The sequence below is a fragment of the Equus przewalskii genome, chromosome 12 (assembly GCF_037783145.1).
Source record: "Equus przewalskii isolate Varuska chromosome 12, EquPr2, whole genome shotgun sequence".
In the NCBI taxonomy this organism is placed as follows: Eukaryota; Metazoa; Chordata; class Mammalia; order Perissodactyla; family Equidae; genus Equus; species Equus przewalskii.
Window position 1 is genome coordinate 9,156,271 of NC_091842.1, and position 22,463 is coordinate 9,178,733.

General features: G+C 54.4%; 2 protein-coding genes across 3 annotated transcripts; one reads left to right on the forward strand and one right to left on the reverse strand.

Annotated features, from left to right (window-relative positions):
* Window positions 1–7,327: 7,327 nt before the first annotated feature.
* AP1S1 (adaptor related protein complex 1 subunit sigma 1) lies at window positions 7,328–13,444 on the forward strand. The gene is made up of 5 exons (XM_008507924.2): window positions 7,328–7,552; window positions 9,388–9,566; window positions 10,181–10,289; window positions 11,274–11,411; window positions 12,673–13,444. The coding sequence occupies exons 1-5, from the start codon at window positions 7,352–7,354 to the stop codon at window positions 12,718–12,720; spliced, it is 675 nt and encodes a 224-aa protein (XP_008506146.2). The 5' UTR covers window positions 7,328–7,351; the 3' UTR covers window positions 12,721–13,444.
* Window positions 13,445–14,347: 903 nt separating this feature from the next.
* VGF (VGF nerve growth factor inducible) lies at window positions 14,348–17,454 on the reverse strand. Of its 2 annotated transcripts, none has more exons than XM_070566346.1 (2): window positions 17,239–17,454; window positions 14,348–16,734 (listed from the first exon to the last, which is right to left on the reverse strand). In XM_070566346.1, the coding sequence occupies exon 2, from the start codon at window positions 16,712–16,714 to the stop codon at window positions 14,864–14,866; it is 1,851 nt and encodes a 616-aa protein (XP_070422447.1). In that variant the 5' UTR covers window positions 16,715–16,734; window positions 17,239–17,454; the 3' UTR covers window positions 14,348–14,863. The 2 variants fall into 2 exon arrangements, with proteins under 2 accessions (XP_070422447.1, XP_070422446.1); XM_070566345.1 differs by lacking the exon at window positions 17,239–17,454 and adding an exon at window positions 16,864–17,004.
* Between the last annotated feature and the right edge of the window lie 5,009 nt (window positions 17,455–22,463).

Sequence of the window (22,463 nt, forward strand, 5' to 3'; positions counted from 1 at the left end):
GAAAACGGTGGCCTGAAAAGTCGTTTATTCTCTTCCTCTAGTATCTTAGAGGCTCTTGCCAGAAGACATACTTTTCCCAATTCGTTTCTGTTCACATATTCCAAAAAAAAATTTAACTGAAAAAATACCAGGAACTAGCTGTCAAAACTGTGTGCTGTCCAGCTCCAGAAACCTAAAGATAAGATTGACAGATCTCCGGAAACCTAAATAATATCTTAGGAACTAATTATCATCTGGGGGTTCTTAGTCAAAACACTGTCTGACAGTTAAGAGGTAGTGAGTTCTCCATCACTGGAAGTGTTCAAGGACAGCCAGGATGACTGCTTGGTGGCGATGCTTCAGCAGTCAGGGTATAAGACGAAGTGACTTTTTCAAATGATAAAGAACACATGCTCATAGTAAGACATTCAAACAGTTTGAAAGGGCAAAAGCGGGAACTGAACAGGCCCCCGGTTTCTTGGGTGTTCTTTAGAACTTTGCTAAGCACTTATAAGCATATTTAAAATATTCTTTACTCTCACACAAATAAGATCATTTTATATAGAGTGTTCTGCAGCTTGCTTTATTTAGCTAATGACGCATCCTGCACACCTGTCCCTAATTCCTTTTACCAGCTACATATATAGATGTACTACAATTCCTTGACCACCGCTGATGGACATTTTGGTTGTTTCATGGCTTTTTACATTGTCATTGTTGTTACCAACGATGCTCAGATGGACATCTTCCCATATTTATCCCAGTGCACAGGTGCTCGTGTATCCATGGGATAACTCGCTAGCAACGGGACTAAGTATCTTTCGAGAATCTCCTAGCCCTGCTATTATGTGATTCTGGTAACACAAACATTTTCAAACGAAACAAAACAATCACAAGTGATCATTTTGCCTGGTTAGAATCTTATCTTTCCTCCAGCTTAAATAAGCCTTCACAACTTTCCTAAATAAGCCCAGTGTGGTGAATAAAGATAGATTTTAGACCTTGAACCAAAAGAACCTTCACATTATCATTTTCTCTAAAATTATGTTAGACTTCCCTGGAGCAAATTTTAATTATGATGTTTTTGAGAGTAAATCCAGAAAAGGTATTCATTCATTTACTCACTCCTCAGTCATTCCACATATACTAATGGCTGCCTCACTGCCCTTCCCTCCCATTCCTGTCTCCGTCTCCAGGGGTCAGTCCAGGGGCATCTTGGCACCTCCAATGAGATGTGCTGAGATGTTCAAAGGAGATGCGGCTGTTTGACGCCTCCTCCTAATGGATTCCTCTCTTTATATTCGACTTCTTCAAGATTTCTCTTCTCCCAGGAGGCTGATGAGGGGTCCCAAGTCCAATCAAGCCTGCAAGGAAGGTCTTCCTCCCTCCTTAGAAGGCCAGTGGGAACCAGGGCAAGACCCAGAGGAAAGGAGGCCGGGCACAGGCAGCTCACTAACACTACCCTCAGCGTTAGAGAGATGCTCTCTTTTCACCTCGGTCAGTTTTTCCTCTTTCCTTTCCTACTCTCACTGTGCAACTGGAAAGCTTTGTCAAACCAAGATACAGTTTTAGAACTAGAGAAAAATGGCCATTTGGCCTGCTTCTAACTGGCTTAGATCACAGATGCAAAAACCAGAAGTGGCCTGATCCAGTTCACAAGATAGGTCTACACTGAGATTTGTGGCCAAACTATTCCTCTTCCTGCTGGAATATTTCCTTCCTGTCGTACAGATCCCCCTTTGGGCTCTGGGGTAGCTGGGTCAGGAAGGCAACAGTCCAAGAATTCAGGATCACCAGGATCCAGATAGATCCTCCTTATACCCTGAAAATCTGACCAGTTCCAGGCACGGGGCTAGTTTCTTGAGAAATTATCCATCTGTAACAGATTTGCTTAGAAACGAAAAGAGTCTCCTTTTGCACAAGATGATTCAAAAAGCAGAACAAGTTAGCCTTAATTCTGCAGTTTACAGTTCAAAAACTGTCCACACATGCTGAGAAAGCTCAGAAGAAAAGAGTTCTCCAGAAGGCCTCATCACCGCAGAGGGAGCTGCTCCAGGAAGTGCCCCATTTAACAGCATTCCCAGCTTTTCCCAGATATTTTGAGGACAAAGATGATGATACATCACAGTGCGAAGCCTGCCCAGCCCTGCTTGGCTCGGGGGCCCCTCCTTGGTCATCCCGAGGCATTCTTCCTCTCTCTATTTCTTTAAAAATAAAAAATGAGCAAGCTCTGCCTCCCACCACCATTACTGCAGATTTCTTGCAAACCTCACACCACGGAATTATTTATCCGCCCACGTGTGGGCGGGGAGTATGAATTTTTGTAAATCCCTCAACGGTAAGAATACTCGATCAGAGTGAAACTGTCAGAGAGACGTTTCCAAACCATCCTTTTGGGTGGTTCCTCAAGTTAGTTTCATTGTGCGAATAGCAGCCAAACACTTATGTAGAGACGAAGTCACAAGACACTGAGAGGTTGAGTAACTTGCTGTTGTTATTATGATTACTCAACAGGCCCAGGCAGTGGGGCACGGCTGCGCTCCTCGCCACTACACTGTGTCACCCAGAACATAGGTCTCCCTCAACACAGAGAAGGGCTTCAGACAATGCTACCCTCACGCGCCGGTCACCAGCGCCGACACCTTCGCTTCACCAGCCCGAACACCAGCATTTTGATTGTAGCCTTTTATCCCGTAGCCACCAGAGGTCGCTTTGACTCCAGTGGAAAGCTCCTCTTGATGCAAAGCAGCTGTGGCTTCAAGCAAAAGCTGGCCAGGTTTGAACTCTATTCAATTTAACACTCATGTAAAAGCTTCACTTTATACCAGGTACCATGAAGCACTTTTAGAGAAGCGTGAGCGACGTTGCTTACTAGGAAGTACCTAAGGAGAAGACACACCAAAAAGCTAAAACGCTATGCAAGTCACTGCAAAAACAATTGGAAGGAACATTGTAGAAATTGTGACTAGAGTCTGGAGTGTAGAGGCTCATCAGGACCGGCCGCTTGATTGAAATTTAAAAGATGAATAAGGGCCCGCCCGGTGGCATAGTGGTTAAGTTCGTGCACTCCCCTTCAGCGGCCTGGGGTTCACAGGTTCAGATCCCAGGTGCGGACCTAGCACTGCTCGTCAAGCCACACTGTGGCAGTGTCCCACATAAAATGGAGGAAGACTGGCACAGATGTTAGCTCAGGAACAATCTTCCTCAAGCAAAAAGAGGAAAATTGGCAACAGATGTTAGCTCAGGGCCAATCTTCCTCACCAAAAAATAAATAAATAAAAATAAAGGATGACTAAGATGGATTTGGGTCTGTGGGGAGGGAATGGCAACATCTTCCAGAAAACAGTGTGAACAAAATCACAAAGGAAGAATAATAGCAAGGCAGGTTCAAGGGGCATACCTGAGGATGAAGTCCCAAGTCCCAGGTTGGTTTCCAGACTGTTCCCTCCCTCCTCTGATAACCCAGCCAGTCGACTCTTCCTTTTCCATATGGCCTTCTAGTCCAGTTGGGCAAGTCTGATCTATGTCCCTGGAATAAGCTATGCTTTTATGTTATCCTTCACACCTCGGGCTGACAGGCTACAAGCCTAGAAAAGGCGGTGACATTGACCACGATGGGAAACCAGGCGATGGGCTGGTTTCAGGGGAGAGAGAAGGAAGGAACTCATTTTCGGCAAGTGAAGTTTGAGATGACAATGTTCAACTTGAGGATCTAATACACATTTATTCAGCCAAGATCGGGTATCTGTATGTCTCAGGCACTGTGCTAGCCATGGTAGAAACAGCAAAGAGAAGACAGGGTTTTTTGGGGGATTTTTTGGGGTTTTTTTTCTGCTTTATCTCCCCAAATCCCCCTGGTACATAGTTGTAAATCTTAGTTGCAGGTCCTTCTAGTTGTGGTATGTGGGACGCTGCCTCAACGTGGCCTGACGAGCGGTGCCATGTCTGTGCCCAGGATCCAAACTAGCGAAACCCTGGGCCGCCGCAGCAGAGCACATGAACTTAACCACTCGGCTACGGGGTGGGTCCAGACAGTTTATCCTCTAGAAGGAAAAATAGATATTAAAAAATGTATTGTTATATGCAAAATTAGAATTGAGCATATTTTGGAGGAGAAGTAAGATTAAAATATCTTGAGTTGTTAAGCATGCATACCGATCATAATTGAAGCCAATGGACCAGCACTGTGCTGGGTGCTGTGGAGAAACAAAAAGCTGAACAAGACACCGTTCCATGAAGAGTTTACACTCCAGCTGGAGAGACGAGGCCGACTGACATGTGCAGGCGATGGACAATACGTGATAACCAAGTTTACCAGTCAGAATTCTTAGTTCTGTTCTACCAGGGACAGAAACCAACTGTGGCTAACCGAAGGAAACTGGGGAGCTCAGGGAATTGCCAGGAGTGCCAGAGATCCAGACGGAGGTCTCACACTTAGAGACAGCAGCCTGAATCACACCGGCGCCCCGGCCCCACCCCTCACTGGGCACAGGACGCTGGCATTGGTGCCACTCCTCTGGCACCCTAGGCTTTGATCCTCTGACCCTCTGCCAGAGTTTTATCCACCTTCCATCACCCCATCCGCACCTAATTCCCTCCTGAACCAAAGTCTGGGCGGGTGCCTGGATTGGCTGAGTCCAGCAGACAGGCCCATGCTGTGGGCGCAAAAGTCGCTGTGAAAGTGAATATCTGGGAATTTCAAATGCTACACTGGAGGTTGTGCTACCTCCTGCTAGACTCATAAGGTGGGGATTCCCAAACTCTAGAAAAGGGGGCTGGGGCCTGGGAGATGAAAAAGAATGGCAAATATCTACCACAGAAAGTATTCTAACTGTCAGAACTGTTAGGAACAGGATATGATAAGGTCCCAATTGCTCAGTAAAAGAAAGAAGTTAAAAAAAAAAAAAAACAGAGATGGGGCCGGCCCCTGGCCGAGTGGTTAAGTTCGTGCGCTCTGCTTCGGCGGTCCTGGGTTCGCCAGTTTGGATCCTGGTTGTGGAGCTACGCACTACCCATCAAGCCATACTGTGGCAGCATCCCACAGAGAAGAGCTAGGGTGGTCTACAACTAGGATATACAACTATGCATTGAGGCTTTGGGGAGGGAAAAAAAAAAGAGGAAGATTAGCAACAGATGTTAGCTCAGGGCCAATCTTCCTCACACACACACAAAAAACAGAGATGACCACAAATGACATCATCAGGGAACTTAAAGAATGTGCAAAAAATGGGTGCAGAGAGCATCACAAGAGGGAGAGGCACAGATCATAGAGATGAGAGGCTTCAGAGGCCATCTGGGCCAGCCCTCCAGCCACCGCCAGAACCACCGCCTCAACCAGAAGAGGGAAGGCTCGGGAGGTGTCAGCATGGTTTGTATCGTGACAGTACAAACACCATCCACACCTGTGAAAGAGAATTCACCTCTTCCTTTTCTACTTTTATATAAATGGCGACACTAATCCTCCAGGCTCATCTTCTTCTCTACTTCGATGAGATCTCCATGCCAGTGGATTGGCCCATTACAGGTCTCTCTTCAATTTATCCGTCTCCATTTCATCTTTGTTCCTAGATTCCCAAAATTGCCTCCTAAACGATCTCCCAGCTTTCCATTTGTCCTTTCAAATTGTTCCCGATATTACTATAAGATTAACTTTCTTAAAACTGTTTTTCACCAAGTCATCCCCCAGCTCAGACAACCATAACGACTCCCAATCGCCCACTTCATCAAATCTGAACTCATCTGCAGACACAGGCTGTACTGGACCCACTAACTCAGAGACTCTCTAAGTTCACTAACACTGAAGAAATCCAATTCACCGTCTTCTAACTAGATTAAACCACTTGAATTTTGCTATGATTCTCCATGAGCAAAACCCATATTTCTAACAATTCTCACATGCATCTTATCTTTCTTGCAGCGAGGCGTACCATGTTGAGACAGGGAATTCTAGAAAGTGTCAGCTTTCCAAGGAGTGTAGGAGTTTACATCTCAAGCTTCCAGACTTCCGCAGGCTGTTGCCTAGCTCTCTGCTTTAGAGCTGTACCTCACTGCTCAGTACTTCCTTATGCACAACCTTCTCCTCTCCCCCCTGAGCAGATTTCTTTTCACTTGTTTTGTTTCCTGCCCTTCTTACACACTTCCATTCCTTCTTTTCATTCCATAATGATTTACCCTTTCCAACTCTAACAACTTGTTTTATTGATATTATTCTTGACCTTAAAAATAACACCGAGGTGGTTCAGCCAATGTCTATGCCATTGGCAACCTAAGGTATAGGTAGAGGAGAAAGAGAAATGAAAAAGAAAGGAAGAAGAGAAAGTGGCAGAGGAAAGAAGTTGGGAAAGGGAAATAATGATAATCGGTACTATTATCCAGGGTGTACAGTGTGCCAGATACTTTCTATACATCCTCGGAACAACCTTGCAAGGTCGGTATTGCTACCCTCAATTTTAAAATGAAGAAATAGAGGGTTACATGGCCCACCTGAGGCTATACATAAAGGTCAGAGACCAGATTGCATCCTAGGTGAATCAGGCCCACCCTCTTGCAACTACAGCCTATTACCTCCACAACAAAGAGTAAGAAAAAAAGAACATAGAGACAGGTAAGGCCGTACCAACGATTGCTTCAAGTGCGACTCAATAACAACAGCATCATTTATTACCAACAATTATCTAGAAATAGCCATTACATTTTCAGCATGACAATTTTTTTTCTCTTATCTTTCTATGCAAATCCCTCTCCTCTACAACACGGACATACACACAGGCATACCCACTCACACACGCACATCCTTAGCCAAAAAGCTCATATTACAATTTACGTCCTCTTCGTCCTTACACTCGTGTCTGGGTTACATGAGTCCCTTTTTAGTTTTGACCCATGCTAACCTTTTAAGATTATCTTTACTTCTTCCACTTTTGCTTTAATTCATGCTTCTCCCCCTTTTCCTTACATCAGCCCCTCCTTTTCTCTTTTATTTCTCATCTCCCTCATTACCTACACATTTCTCTTACTTTAAGAGTGTTGCATCTAGCAGGTTCTCAGTAGATATCTATTTTGAGCTCCATACTGTTCTCATGTCTGCCCCCCCTTGTCTTCGTCTTCCTCATCATTCCTCCTTCCCTACATCCGATTCCCACCCCGATTGCTCTCGATGGCCCACGCCCCTTCCATTAGTCCTCTCTGCTCCTCACAAACTCCACTGGTCATCCTATCCACCTCTCACCCCTTTTCCCGCCTTTTTCCCCCAAGATTCCAAAGCGCGAGGACCTCATTGTCCTCCTCCCCCCATCCTCCAACCGGCCCTCAAGGCTGCCTTGTTACCATGACGACAAAGCTACTCAAAGCTGAAGTCAAGGACCTGGTTGCCATGGCTTCCGCTTCTCCGCCTCCAGCCCCGCCCGCGCGCCTGGCAGCGTTGCGCCTGCGCAGTACGCAACGCGAAGGGCCTCGGGGCCGGGGCGGGGCTTCAAGGGAGAGGGAGGGAAGCCGGAGAAAGGATAAAAAAGGGAGCGGAGCTGGCGCCTACGGTGGCCGAAGAGGGACGCGCCGAGCCGGAGGCTGCAGGATGGTAGGCTGTGCGAAGGAGGGAGGGGAGGGGGAAGCGAGGGGCGTGGGCTGCACCTGCGGGGGTCCTTGGGGGCCGCCCTCGGTGGGCGCCGCTCTCTCTTCCTCCGGTCCGCAGAGGCCCTCACTTACCTGGGCGGGTGGGCGAGCCGGTCTCGGAGGGAAGAGCAGCTGGAAGTGGCTTTAGGGAGAAGGGGCGGGAGGGGGCGCATTTGTGGGGCGAAAGCGGGGGACTAGGGGGCCGGGGGACCGTCCCGAGCCGGGGAGAGCGCGCGGGATGAGATCCAGGGGGTCCCGACCACTGCCGCAGGGAAGTCGCCCCAGGAATCGGGGCGCGGGGGCCTGCTGGCCGAGGGAGGCAGCGAGGTCGCGGGTCAGCAAGACCCTCTGTCCCCCTCCAGCCCTGAGTGGAGCGGCGGCCTGCGGGGAGAGCGGCGTGTGGGAGGGGATAGTTTCCAGGTCCGAGAGTGGATGTCCCGCCTCGGGCTGTCGCCCTGCTCTCTCAGAGGCTGGGCTGAGGTGGGAGAGCCAGGTGGGCTCGAGGTCTCGCTCTCGGGGAGCTCGGCTTTGGATCCCCTGCTCCGGTGCTCTTCACTCTCCGCCCCCCATCCCATTCTCTTTCCGGAACCCAGGCCTTCCGTCTTCCTGCTTGCCCCCGCCCCCATCTTAGACAAGCCGGGCTCCTAGGCGCCCCTCTGTTGCCCTCCCGCCAAGCTAGGAGAGCTTCCCCTTCCCCGCCACCGAAAAACCCAAGAATTCTGATCTTTACTAAATTAGTACTGTTCCACACACCCAGGGAGTCCAGCCCTGGTCGTGTCTATGGAGAGGAGAGCTGCAGGGACAAGGAGATCACTCCGGGACGTGTCCTGGACCCCCTGGAACGGGGAAGCTGGGCTGCGCAGGGTAGAGAGGGCTCTGCACGCCTCCCCTCTCTACCCAGCTTGCGCTTTGTCCCACAGACATTCTCTGGGGGAGCCACCGTGGATGGCCGTGTCCTAACTGAGGAACTGAAAGGGAAATTGGGCACCTGGTATCTGAGGAGGAGTGTGTGCCTAGCAGGAGGCACCCTAAAAGGAAGAAAAGAGAGAAATATCAGTGGCCAAATGCCTAGATGGCTGAGGAGAGAGGAGGGTGAAATCTGGGGGTCCCAATACCGTGTACTAAAGTGAAGGATACCCCTGGGCATAGGACTCGCATTGGAGGGCACTGTATTGGGGACATCAGCAAGGGTGTATGGCTAGGATGGGGCAGAGAATTGAGGTAGCTTCTTAAGCAACAAATATTCGATTTCGGTGTGTCAGATAGAGGGAGCATGAAAGGAAGCAGACATCTCTTTGACATCAGCTATGGCTGCTTGTCGCTGTTGGAGGCATTTTACTTAGCTTTGGAAAACAGGGTCAGGAAACAGGAGGTCAGGGAATCGTAATAGTGATACCTAATGTGTTACAGTGCCAGGCGCTGTTGCATATATCGACTCATTTAGTCCCTCCTAACAACGTTGTAAGGTGGGTGCTTGTATTATCTCCATCTTACAGACCAGGAAACCGAGGCCCAGAGACATAAAGTAATTGCCCAAGTCAGATTACTCAATAGTAGAGCCAGGATTTGAACCCAAATGACAGACTCAGAAGCTCTGACACCCCCCAGAAGGTAGGGCACCTGTTGGTGGGAATACTCAGAGTTGACAGCAAGGGCTGATTCTGGAAGAAAGTAGGAGCTTTGAGTAGAGAGGAGTTAGATGGGACAAGTCTGGGGCTCTGTGTTTATGGAGGAAACAAACCCAGAGAACCAAATCTCTGACCCTCGGCTCTGTCTCTCCACCCCCCGCCCCCACCCCAGATGCGATTCATGCTGCTGTTCAGCCGGCAGGGGAAGCTGCGGCTGCAAAAATGGTACCTGGCCACATCGGACAAGGAGCGAAAGAAGATGGTTCGGGAGCTTATGCAGGTGGTTCTGGCTCGAAAGCCCAAGATGTGCAGCTTCCTGGAGTGGAGGGACCTCAAAGTTGTCTATAAGAGGTGACTCAGACCTGCCTGGATGCTGCTCGAGTGGGGTCTGGCAGTGGGTTCAAATGGCTGAGTGATAAGCGGTCCCCTGGGGCGGGGAGAGCTGGGAGCTAAGGACGTCTGGAGGGCTGTGAACTCCAGCTTCCTGTACTTTCCAAACTCGCCTTGAAAAAACTCTGTTCCCACCTGGTTCTGCTCAAGCCTGACACCCACTTCATGCACATACCTCTGTCCCAAAGGCCCTGTCTTGTCCCTTGTACATGTTCCTTGCTTCGATAGTCATGGATCCTGTGCTGCTTTTCCCAACACACACGCACACCCTTTCCATTTCCTTCTCTGAGCAGGTGAATTAGTTGGCTCAGGTTTTTGCTGAGTCAAACCGAACAGGTCAGAGGGCAAGAGGGAAAGCGCTTGCGTCTTTGCCTGTGTTTGGGAGAGGCCCTGAGAGGCAGAGTGAGTTACTGTTTACTATTTGCATGCCCTGGGGCCACCTGGCCTCTGTCCAATAGGGGCCCAGACCCTGAGCTGGGAATGAGGAGAAATGGGAGGTTTGAGCCCAGAAAGCCTGGGTCCTGAAGCAGGCCCAGCAGCCCTCCCAGCTGTCCCTCATGTGCCGCTGTCTTCAGATATGCCAGCCTCTACTTCTGCTGCGCCATCGAGGGCCAAGACAATGAGCTCATCACGCTGGAGCTGATCCATCGATATGTGGAGCTCCTGGACAAATACTTTGGCAGCGTAAGTCTCCCCACCCACCATACTCGGCAATCCCCTCTTTGTCCAAACTCTGGGCCCTTCGAGTCTCTGCCTGGAAGACTCAGGGGAGAGGTGAAGTTGGAGCAATGAGAGCAGTAATTAATCTCCCTCTTTAAGCCTTAAGCCTATTAGCCATGCCCCTTAATCAGCCCTGGGGAGGAGAGTGGGGACCAGAATCTGCCACTCAATCAGTCCATCTAGAACTCAGCTCAGACTTCACAAGAACAGAGGCCGAGTTGACATTTTATCAGTGGTTCCTGACCTTGACTTTGCATTGGAATCTTCTGGAGAGTTTTTTAAAAATAGCAATGCCAGATCCCACCCCCGGAGCTTCTATGTTAACTGATCTGCGATACAGCCGGGGCATTGGCAGTCAGCTCAGATCTTAGCTGAGGATTAGTAATAACTCCATAATTTGTATTCCACTGAGCAATTTACAGAGTGTTTTCAGGTTCTTTTGTTCGTTCCTCATTCTGTCCTGTGAGTAGGTGTTGGTATCTCCATTTTTGGACGAGAAAACTGAGACTCAGAGAAATTGAATGACGTGTACATCTTGCTGGTTAGTGGTAGAGCCCTGCTTGGAAGTCAGGTCTTTTACCCCATGATCCAAAATCTCCTCATTCTCTGTCCCACAGTGCCTAGGGAGGGAGGCTAGCCCAGCCTCTGGTCGGAACAATGTCACAGATTTGGGGGCTGAAGACAACAGGAGCTACAATCAAGGGTAGATTAGAGCAACTGATATTTCATGATTAAAGAGAAAGAGGCTAGAGAAGGAAAAGGAAAAGCTGAGCCATGCAGTAATGCCTAGGAGTTGGGAGGACATAGACCTGGGACAAGAGCCTGACGTGGGAGGAGTAGTCATAAGAAGACCGTGTTGCCTTGATGAGAAAAGAGGTGGGGCGGCTGGGGTGCAGGTGGGGCGGGAATGCACCTCGACGCTCAACTGCCTTCCCCGCCTCCGCCCAGGTGTGCGAGCTGGACATCATCTTCAACTTTGAGAAGGCCTACTTCATCCTGGATGAGTTCTTGATGGGGGGTGATGTCCAGGACACCTCCAAGAAGAGTGTGCTGAAGGCTATTGAGCAGGCAGACCTGCTCCAGGAGGTATGGGCCCGGGACAGGGAGGAGGAAGAGGACCCAGGCAGAGGGTGCCCTCTCTACCCTGGACACCTTGCCTGCCGGCCCCAGCTGCCCCCTTCTTGCCGACAAAGGGGCCCCCCTCCCTGTGTTATCTGGCCCCCATGGCGCCCCGTTGACCAGCTTGCCCTCCAGCCCTGACTGCTCAGGGTGGGAGGTCGGGGTGACCAGTTCTCCCTCCTTCTCCTGAGACCCAAGGGATCTCGTCTCCCTTGTCACACATTTCTCTTGGCATCTAGGATTGCCCAGAGAATTGGAGAAGGGGCACCTGACAGATAATTCTTTTCTTCCCTGGTATCTTCCCCTCTTTTTTTTTTTTTTGTTAACACACACATACTCAAAAGCCTCTGCTGCCCAGAAGCAAAAGGCTATGGGCATTTGGGGGTGGGGCAGAGGGCGCCCGGCTGTTCATTCTCCCTGCTTATCTGGTGCCCCCACCCTCGCCCCATTACTGCCTGCCCCCTCTCTGCTGTGCCACTGCTGAGACTTGGTGCAGGAAGATGAGTCACCGGAATCTGCAGTGACGAGCAAGCCGGCCTGAGCTGGCTCTGAGGAGGGGGAGAGATGGGGGACTCATCTCTGCAGTGGGAGAAAGGGCAGGATTGAACTCGCCACCTCACTGGTCCAGCTTCCCCTTCACACACACACACACACACACTCACACTCACTCACACTCACACTCTCACTCACATTCACACTCTCACTCACTCCTGTTCCTGGTGCCCTGCTCAGACCCTAATGACTCACCTTTCTGCTGTTGGGTTCACCTTCCCTCAGGGACCTGATGCCACCCTCTTACTCTCTCCCCCCTTCTGAGAAAAGGACCCAGCCATTGCCACCCCCCAGCCCTCGGAAAGCGGATGTCCCAGCCCCCAGTCCCAGCTTTACTCCCTTCCCCCTCAAGGACGGAGCTGAGCCCCCTGGTCACCAAGCTTCTGGCTTGGGATGCTCTGGGTGGTGGTAGACTCAACCTGGACCCCCCTTCTTGCTACAAGTTGGCTGTGGAGGGTGGTCCCGGGAGGCTGGGGAGCTCCTCCGAAGGGTGCCCAGCTGCTCCAGCCTCGGGCTCATGTTGACTTCTCCCCGCCCCCGTCTCTCTGTGCCTCCCCGACTCTGACCGTCCTTGTGATGACTCTCATCTTGCCCACCTTCCCCTCCCTCATCCCTCCCTCATTCCCTGCCTGCCTCTCCTGGTGTCTCTGCCTCACCCTGTCTGTCTCTGCCTTAGGAGGACGAGTCGCCGCGCAGCGTGCTGGAGGAGATGGGTCTGGCCTAGCCCTGCCCGGGCCGCGTGGAGATGCGGGGAGCCGGTGGAGAGGCAGGGCCTGAGTGGCCCTTTGCTCGGAGGGAGCCACCTGCCCCTCCTCTGCTGCCTCACCTTCTTTTGGAGCGAGCTGTGGGCTCAGGACCCTCCAACATTCCCTCCCTCCACCCCAGACCTCTTGTTTCCCCTTTTCCCACCGAAGGTTTTAGGAGCTAGGAGGTAGGAAAATGTGACCAAGACGGGGGTGCTATTTGGCTTTCATTCCCTGCCTTTGAAGAACTAATATGACCCCCAACTTCCTCCCATCCCTTAGAACTGTAAATATATAAATACATCAGGTTAAAGGGGAAAGGTTTTCAGGGCTCCTCTCTGCTCCCTGCCCCGTAACCTACCTCCACCCCTCCCCGCAGCCAGCCAGGGCAGCTTCTCTGCCCAGGAGGGGGGCTTCCGTGTAGTGAGAGGGAAGTCCTTTCCCCTTCCCGGCCCCCTCCCCTTCCTTCCTGGCTGCAATGGGGCCTCTGTCCAGTGTGGGGGAGGAACAACATAGTTAATTTTTTTCTAACCTTGCCACTCTGAGGGAAGGGAGGATTGGGGGAGGGGCAGGCTTTATGGGAGACTGGGCCCCGTGCCTCCTTCACTCCGAGTTCTGGGTGAGGCAGGAGCTAAGGGGGTGGGGTGGGGGAAGTGTCTGACTTTTTTTCCTTTCCTCTGAAATAAAAGGAAAAGCATTTCTGGACTTTGCCTGCCTTAGGCTCTGTGGAGGCAGGCAGGGCAGCTGGGATCAGCAGGGGAAGGGAACACAGCCCATTCGACTCTTCCCGGAACGAGGGTTGCCAGATTGAGCACCAAAAAACCCAGGGGACACCCAGTTCTATTTGTGTGATAACGAATCATTTTTTTAGGATGAAGGTGTCCTTTGCAAGCGGATCAGTTGTTTATCTGGAATGCAAATCTGAAATACAGGTGTCCTGTATTTTTTGTGGCAGCCCTACCCCAAATACATTGGCAAGCTCAATGCCTCTCTGACCACGGTGGTGTCTCTGGCTCCCTGAGGTGCCTTCAGCCAGTGAGGAGCAACGCCTGGGCCTGGGGACCTGGTGTCATCCTCTGAGGTTTCTTTGTGGCAGATTTCATTCACCTGGTCTAGTTTTGCTTAGGGAGGAGACTCAGGAGTTCAAGGGTATACCCCACACTCTGTGCTTAGAAAAGGGTTGACAAGTGGCTAAAACCAGGATGTTTCTGTAGCTGTCGAGCCCTGCTCCCCATATTTCTTGTGAAGTGCGTGAGGCCAGGCAATTGAGGGAGCAGTAAGGGATGCCGGTGGAAGAGGTAGAACAGGGCCCTGCGGGGAGCCACCAGCGCTGTCTACGTGGCTGGGGATCACAGAAAAAAGAACCTAGGTGGCCCAGGACTGTAGCATCTCATCCACTCGGCATCCCTCTGCCAGGCCTGGAAGTGGAATTGGGGTTTCTTCATGGTTTTGAGCCTTTCCTACCCCCAAGTACGGCCTGAAGTGCTCTGCCACTCACTCCTAGCTTTTGGGCAGATGGCCATTGGGACTGGCGCTTCCATCACCGCCCCTTGGGAAGGACCACGCAGGCCCAAGGGGACGGGTGAATAACCGAGAACACAGTCCTAATAAAATAGTCACTTTTATTTCTTAGCAAAACTATTTCCTCCGTGAGGGGTATTTACAACAGAGAAGGGAAAGGGGAGTAAATTCACAGCCATCGGGAGGCGGTGGAGAGGCTCCTGGAGGCCCAAAGGGCCGGAGACGGACACACTTCTTCACACAATTAAGTGGAACTGCTTTTTCCAGTTTCGGACAGGGACGTCCCAAGAGGGACTAGGGGGACAGGGCCCCGTTGGGGGAGGGAACTCGCACAGACCACCTGCCCGCCTGGGCTGGCCCCGGGACACCCGTGAGTGAGTTTGGGGAGTTCGGGCTTCCAACCGGGTAGACGTCTGAGAGGTCCCGGCACGGCCCGGGGGCGGGGCGGCCCGCGGGCGGAGGGGGCGGGGGCGGGGCCCGGTGGCGGCCGAGGGCGGGGCCGGGGCGCATGCAAACACCGAGAGGGGCGAGGAACGACACGGAGGGGGGTGGCGGCGCGCGCGCAGCGGCGGCGGCGGCGCGCGGGGGCGGGGCCGGGGTCGGTCACGGGCGCCGGAGCAGCACGTGCTCTATGTAATTCTCCAGCTCTTCCTGCTCCTGCAGCCGGCGTTCCTCGGCCTCCGCCTCCTCCTGCGCGCGCCGCGCCTGGGCCTCCCGCCCGGGATAGTGGTGCAAAGGCGGCAGGGCGTGGTGGTAGTGCCGGCGGCGCGAGGCAGCGGGCGGCTGCAGTGTCCGCGGCCGGATGTAATTGGGAAAAGGGTGGTAGGGCCCCGGGGGAAACCCCTCGTCCTCCTCGCGATCCCAGGGCGGGAGCACCTCGTTCCAGTCGGGCAGCTCGTCTCGAGCGGGGGCGGGGGCGGGGGGCGGGGGCTGCGGGGAGCGGACATGGGTAGGGATGGGGGCTACCCGGGGGGGTGGCACGGGCTCAGGAGGGGCGTTCTTCTTCCGCTTCCGCTTCTCCTCCACCTCCTCGATGATGCTGACCACGTCGTCCGCTGGCAGGTGGAGTTTGGTGGACAGCTCAATGAGGCTATCGATCGTCTGCGGGTCCATCTCTTCGTCGTCGTCCTCCTCCTCCCCGCCCTCCTCTGCCCCCTCGGCCTCCTTCCGTCGGTGGCCGGGTGTCTCCTCCTGGGAGCGCTTGTCCTCGGCTCCGGCTTCCCCGTCCTCCTCCTCTGCGAACAGTAGCGCGTTCTGCCGCGCCCTCTCCGCCTCCTCCGCCTCTGCCTCCGCCTCCGCCGCCTCCTCATCCTCTTCCCCCACCCTCTCCTCCCCGCCGCGTCTCTCCTGCTCCGCCTCCTCCTCCTCCCTCTCGCTTTCTCGCTCCTCCTCCTGCTGCAGCCCCCGACCCCCTAGGCCGCGCTGCCGGGCCCCGCCCTGCAGCAAATACTGGAGCAGCAGGTCGGAGGCGAGGTCGGCCAGCCGTTCTTCCTGGGCCGCGGCCTGCCGTGTGGCCTCAGCCTGCCGCCGCCCGGCCTCTACCTGCGCCAGCCCTTGCTGTAGAAGGCGCTCCCCCGCCTCGGAGCCGCCCAGGAGTGAGCTCTCCGGCCGGCGCGCCTTGGGGAAGGGGGCGCCCAGGCCTTGGTACGCCTTGGACAGGGGTGCCAATGCCTCGCCTAGGTGTGTTTTGGGGGAGGACACTCCTTCCCCGAACTGGTGGGCTTCGGGAAGGGCCCCGCTCTCGGGCATTCGCGCCTGGAATTGCGTGGAAGCTGGGGGCGGCAGGGGCGCGCGCTCCGGGACGCGCGCCTGGAACTCTCCCCAGGAAGCGCGCCACACGCGCTCTGGTCCGGGGCTCTCCAGATTGACTCGGGTCAGCGTGTGCGTGCGAGTTTCCGTCTCTGCTGCCGCCGTCTCTTGCTGGCGCTTGGCGCTGCTCGGACTGAAATCACGCAGTTCCTGGAGCAGAGAGGCTAGCGCCTCGAGCTCCTCAGAAGGGTCGCCCGCCTCAGGACCATTCTCCTGAGTCTGAGGGCGAGGCGGGCCCGCGGGCGCTTGGGTCTCTGGCGCCGGGAGGCTGTGGGTCTGGCTGCGCACGGTCTCGGTCAGCAGAGCTTCTGCTGCTTCTTCCGCTGGCCCCTGCTGGGAGCTGCCCGGCGCCGGGGGTGAGGCCGGGCGGTCGAGTGCCTGCAGCAGCACCGCGGCCAGCGCCCGGGGATCCACACCCTGGAAAAGCTCTCCCTCCTCCTGCGGCTCTGAATTTCGAGCGGCTCGGACCTCTGGGGCGCTACCATCCTTCGACCCGGGCACTGCGTCCTTAGCTACCTGCTCTTTATGCTCAGAGCTGAGAGGAGGTGGCTGCGCCTCAGGACGCCCCGGGGGCGCTGCTCCCAACCCCTTGATCAGTAGAAGGAAGCAGAAGAGGGCGGAAGCCGGCAACCTGAGCGATTTCATGACCAAGGGACTGCCGGAGACTGTGAAAAATAGAAGGGGCCAAAAAAAGAGAGGATTTCTGTAAGCATTTTCCGCTCTCTGTTTCTATATTCCCTTCCCCCACCTTGAATCAGAAAATCCGGGGCTTCCCTGATCCCCCCTAACCTTACCCAGAAGAGGGACGTGAGGAGCAAAGGAGGAAGATGTTGTGCCGATCTCTGGAGTCGTGTAAATGGGAAAACGCCCGCAACCCTCGCTCCCCCAGTGCCTCCTCGCCCCCTTCTCTGAGCCATCTAACTGCCAGCGCCCACATACTAAGCAGCAAGGATAGGGGAGAAAAATCTCTGCTCCCTCCCCACAGGACTCCCCGGATGGTGCGTGGGCGACTTCAGCAGCAAGAGAAACGCGGCGACTCCCCCATTTACCAGGGACCCTTGCCGGGGGCTCCCCGCTGTGTTTTCAACACCCCCATCTGGGAGGAGAGAGAACCCTCCCTCACGCCCAAGACTGCCGACGGTTTGAGGGACGGACATCAGAGTATTTACCAGCTGGTGTCACGACGCGGGAGGTGGAGAGGAGGGTCGGGGTGGGGGGGTAGGGACAGGGGAAGATCGGGATGCGTCCGCCTCGGTTCCGAGCGGTGGCTAGGATTCGAGCGACGGTCGAGGTCGGCGTCCAGTGGGCTGGGCTCAGCTGGGTCGGCGCAGCTCCAGGAGGCTCGCTCGCTCCGGCTTCAGCACGCTGGACAGCGCCCGCGTCGCTGCCTCTTTATAAAGGAGAGCGCGCGCGGTCACGTGGGCTCGCCCCGCCCCATTGACGTCAATGTTCATTCATGGGGAAGCGGGCGGGCGCCTAGAGGCGGGAGGACGCCCAGCGATTGGAGGACGCCTTTCTCTCCCGGCCCGCGCCTGCGCGCTGGGGTCTTCGGCTGGAGGGGCGTGCGCTAGCCGAGCACCGGGAAACGAATGAATGAATGAATGAATGAAATGCCAAGGCGGGAGGGGCAGGGGGCTACGAATGAATGAAGGAGGGACAAGGAGAAAAGGATGAATGAATGAATGGGAGAATGAATGGAAGGGTGGATGCAGAGGCGCTGGAAGGCGGGAGGGTGGGTTACAGAGCAACTTGCAGCGGCGGGAGACCGTCGCTGAGCGGAATAGGATGGGGGCATTCCCAGCGTCTGACTGGGCACCAGCAGGAGATCCATACTGGGGAGGGGGTCGGGTTCCTCATCCCCTGACCTCACGGTCCATGGGGAACACGCCCAAGGACAGCGTGAACCTGAGAGGAGGGACCGGCGCCTGCGGGCGCTGTCGTGGATCTGCGGTGCGGGGTGCCGGCCCTGGGCCGGGGCAGATGGGTGGATCGTGCGGTTTTGCTAATCCCATCGGAAAGGGTCCAAGTCAGAAGAGAAAGGGGAAAGATTGAGGATGTGTGTGCTTCTGTGTCTTGTCTGTTCACGGTCACTGCGTGACTGGAGAAAAAGGTGTGTCTGTCCTTCTGTCCAGCTGACTCTGTAGCGTATGTTGGTGCCCCCGCTGTGCCCCTTTTCAGTTCACCTCTCCCCATCCTCCTGCTTCTTTCCTTACTGCTGCTTCCCCCCCAAAGGACATTTGGAGGGCAAGAGCAAACCAGGTGGGGAGGGGGTTGTGCAGGTGGGGAGGGTGACAACTCCAGCTCTCTCCGCCGCTTAAAGGGAAGGTTTGACAGAGATGCGGGGGGGTGGGGAGTGAAGGGGAAGCGGTGGGTTTGCAGCATCAGTGATTGCCCCTCTCTGACACCAGACCCCTCCTCCGTATCTCCTGCCAGAAGGTTGGGGCTGGGGGCTTGGACAGCTAGAGGTTCTGGGGGTGGGGTGGGGGGAGATGACGCACAGATTGCGCAAAGAGAATCCATCAACGAGCCGGGTCCAGTGAAGGGAGACCAGCCGTGGGCGGGGGGTTGGGGGAGGACGGAAATGGGGAGGGGGCAGGGGAGAGGAGAGAGAGGCAAGGGGAGCAGCCACTGCAGGAATGAAGGGGAGGGAGGGAAGCTGGAGGGGGCTGCGGTGCAGGCAGAGAGCTGTGCGGGGGCGTGGGCAGGGAAAGGGGGGAGTGACAATGACACACGCCAGACACACAAGAACTGCGGACACAGAGGTGCCCGTGGGCACACGCAGGGCACCCGCACCCTAAGGCTCTGGAAACCGGGATCAGGGCTGATTGTCAGGGGCTCAGAGACTCGTTCAGAGCCAGTGCTCAACCCCCTCCTCATCTCTTCCTAGCACTGACCCTCATTCTCCCCCATCTCTCTTCTCTCTCTCTCTCTCTCTCTCTCTCTCTCTCTCTCTCTCTCTCTCTCTCTCTCTCTCACACACACACACACACACACACACACAGACTCACGTGCTTTCCCTCTACAGCCAGCAGTGGCTTCTCGGTTCCATCAGTGGCTCGACTTTCCCAGAAGAAAGCCCATCAGCTCTGCGGGGAAAGAGGTGGGGAGGAGTGGAGAGAGGCAAGAGAGAAGAGCTGGGGGCAGGAGAGGGAGGAAAGAAGGAAGGAATCTGGAACAGGTAGAAGGAACAGGCTAAAGGAGAAAGATAAAAAACTGAGAACCAAGGGGACTGGAGATGCCAAAGAAGGGAAGGAAAAGACAGGGCAGCAGACCCCTCAGCAGTGCCTCACCACCCGCCCCCCCCAACTATCTAGACCTTCTCCTGGCCATGTGGGCTCCCTTCATTTCTCTTCCTCCCCCTCCCCATCTCCCCTGCATCTTCCCAGTCGGGTTACCAAGAGCAGTGGAATGAGGAGGGGGTCACGTTACCTTCCTGAGGAGGATGAATCAGAGAGAGATGGCTCAGACATCTGGAGAGGGGGAGGGGAAGCCGTCCAAGAGAGAAGGCAGCGGAGAGGGAGGGCAGGCTGAGCGGCTGATGGGGCTAAGAGACCAAGTGTGAGATGAGGGAAGATAGACACATAGAAAAACTGTTTGTGTTCCTGTGGGCTTGTGTGTGTGCACACGCACCTGTGTGTGCATGTACATGCATGTGCATGTGTGTTTGTGTGTGTACAGAGATTAATGATACATATGGGGGAAAGAAAAAGAAAAGGAATTGAGAAGACTGTTTATTTAATCAGATTGAGAGTGGATGGGCACGGGAGTGTTCCAATTTAAATATGTAATCTTCTCTTCCACTCTGTGTGGCTGTGTTTTTGCCTATTTCCAGGTGTCTGTGTGTGAGTGAGTGTGTGTGTTCTGATCCCTCCTGAGTGCCTGTATACCTGGTCGGTTGGGAGCACATCCAGTCCAGGCATCTGCTGGTGTCTGAAAAATGTGCCCAGCTTGGCGTGACAATAATGTGTGTGTGTGTGTATGTCTTTGTGGGTCCTTCCATGCCTGTTGGTATATGTTAGAGATTATGTGGACTTCTGTGTACTTTGATCTTTCCTGCCCCTCCCCCACATCCACCTTTTTCTTTAGATTTCTGTGCCCTAAAGCCTCAAGATCCAAGTCACTCATCCGCAGCCCCCAAGTTTGGGTCTTTGCCCTTGTTTTCAGAGAGTTCCCCCATTTCTCCATTCTTCCCCAGCTCCCCACCCCTTCCTTCCTCTGCTCTAGCCCAGAAGCCCAAGGGAGCTTCTCAGAAAGTGACATCCCAAGAGTCTCAATATCATGGAGTAGGGGAGGGGGCAGCAAGGTGGAGGCCGGGTTCCAAGGGCAACGGGCTTGGTGATTCCCCAGTCTGGATCTTGACCTCTCTTGTCTGCATAGTCTCTGAATCTCTGGGTCTGTTTTTGCCTCTCTCCATCCCAGTTCCCTACCTGGGGCATCTCATTCACACACATCCCACCTCTCGGAGATATGCTGTGCCCCTTATACCCTGCTGCCTCTAGGGGCTTCTGGAAAACAGCTGGACTGGGGACAGGTTCCTGGGACTGGGGAGAGAAGGGAGATGGCAGGAAAGAAAGAGAAATGGAGAGACAGAGCTGGAAAAGGCAGAGCTGAGCTGGGGAGCTGGAGGGGATGCCTGGTGTTTGCTCTGAGTTGTTTGTATAAATCCATCTCTCTTTGTCTTTGTTTCTGAATCTCCCATACTCTCCAGGAGGATGGCAGGAGGAGGTGGGTTCCAGCAGAGTAGTGATCTAAGCTGAGATTTGGGAAACCAGGGGAGGGGGGCAGAGCACTGGGTCTTTTCCCCGAGGAGGTTTAGGAGAAAAAAAGAGGGCAGGGGCTTGGAGCCCCTGCAGCTCACCATCCCCCCTTTTCCTCCCCTCCCCCCCGACCGGTGACTCACCTCTGCAGCCTTTCATTGCGTCAGCGATGGGGGACAGACAAGGAGGGGGACACTTTATGAGAGGGGCAGGGGTCTCCACTTTGAACTGAAAGAAGATGCTGAAAGCCCCCCTGAAAATGGCCCCATTAGAATGCATTATTGCCCTATCTCCTGCCCACCCCAGCTCAGTAGGGTGGGGAGCCCTCGGAAGGGGACTGGGAGAGGGCTGGGGGCCACTGGTGGGCCTGGGAATAATGAGTACTAGGAAGGGAGCGCTCACCCTGATTTTCAGTCCCAGGGTCCCATTCCCTCATACCCCCACCCATCCCTGAGTGGGGGAAGGGAGACCCAGCAATCCGGGGGAGGGCAAAGCCGCAGAGATGAGTCACCAAGACAGGGAGAGAGAGAGAGAGACAGAGATGAGGAGAGACACAAAGAGAGACAGCTACTGGAGAGACCCAGAAAGGAAAACACACACACACACACCTTGAAGGTGGTACCCACAAACTAGCAAGAGTAAAGAAATTGTGTACTTCCATAGCCCAAAACCAGCCTTCTCCAGCATCCTCCTGTCACACACACACAACACACTATCATTCAGAGTTACACTGATGTTCTGAGACGCACCCACTTACACAAACACAATGTCACATCTAGTCTATCAGGGTCACGCAGACCCATGCTGAAGATGTGACCAGGGTAATGGAGAGTCACGTTGAGAGCCCTCATTCCTTTTACACAGGATGGTGGGAGGGAGTAAAAATCCTGAAGGAATGTGACTTCAAAAATTCAAGACGCGGATGAGGGACTCACAGTCTATGCGTTGCACACTCGACGATATGTACAAGTAGTGCCTGCCTCCCCGTCCACACGTACATAGTAACATATCAAACATCGTCCTCATCGAAAAGATACTTGGGAGTACCCGATTCTGGGGTACACCAGGCTCGTTGTCCCGAATTCAGCCCACCCAGACACCCCTTGACTCGTACACACATGTACAGAAACGCAGACACACAAAGACGCCCATGGACACACTCACACGGAAACCACCTTGCGCTGCCTCGCCCGCGTCCGCACACGTCCTGGCGCCCCCGCGTGTTACTTTTCGGGATCGCAGTCTCCGCCGCTCCGAAGCTCGGCTCCCGGGGGGCGGTGCCCAGGCCGCTTCCACCTCCTCCCTCTCTGCGCTGTGCCCCCCAGGAATGGGGGAAGCGAGTGCGCTGGCCACGAGAGTCGAGAGCTGGGAGTTAGACACCTGGATCCCGGGACTGAGGGAGGCTGGTCCTGGATGCCTAGGGGAACTTGGGAGAAGAGCCCATAGAATTTGGATAGCTGCCGGCTCCCGGGTCGAGGGGAAAACGAGGCTGGGGCCAGTCAAGGAGCCGCGTTGCTACCCGCCTCGGTTCCGAGCAACCTCTTCTTTCTGCCGCTTGGCTGGGGTGGGGGCGGGGGCGGGGGCGCGCAACGGCCAACAGCCCTCCCCTGCTCCCCTCCAGGAAGTCATTAGCCCCA

What these genes read in the sequence shown, in the direction of transcription:
- AP1S1 (XM_008507924.2), top strand. Translation starts at nt 7,352, where the DNA reads ATGGCTTCCGCTTCTCCGCCTCCAGCCCCGCCCGCGCGCCTGGCAGCG. An exon ending in GAGCCGGAGGCTGCAGGATG is followed by an intron (nt 7,553 to 9,387) that starts GTAGGCTGTGCG and finishes CCCCCACCCCAG; the next exon opens with ATGCGATTCATGCTGCTGTT. An exon ending in AGGCAGACCTGCTCCAGGAG is followed by an intron (nt 11,412 to 12,672) that starts GTATGGGCCCGG and finishes TCTCTGCCTTAG; the next exon opens with GAGGACGAGTCGCCGCGCAG.
- VGF (XM_070566346.1), bottom strand. Translation starts at nt 16,714, where the DNA reads ATGAAATCGCTCAGGTTGCCGGCTTCCGCCCTCTTCTGCTTCCTTCTA.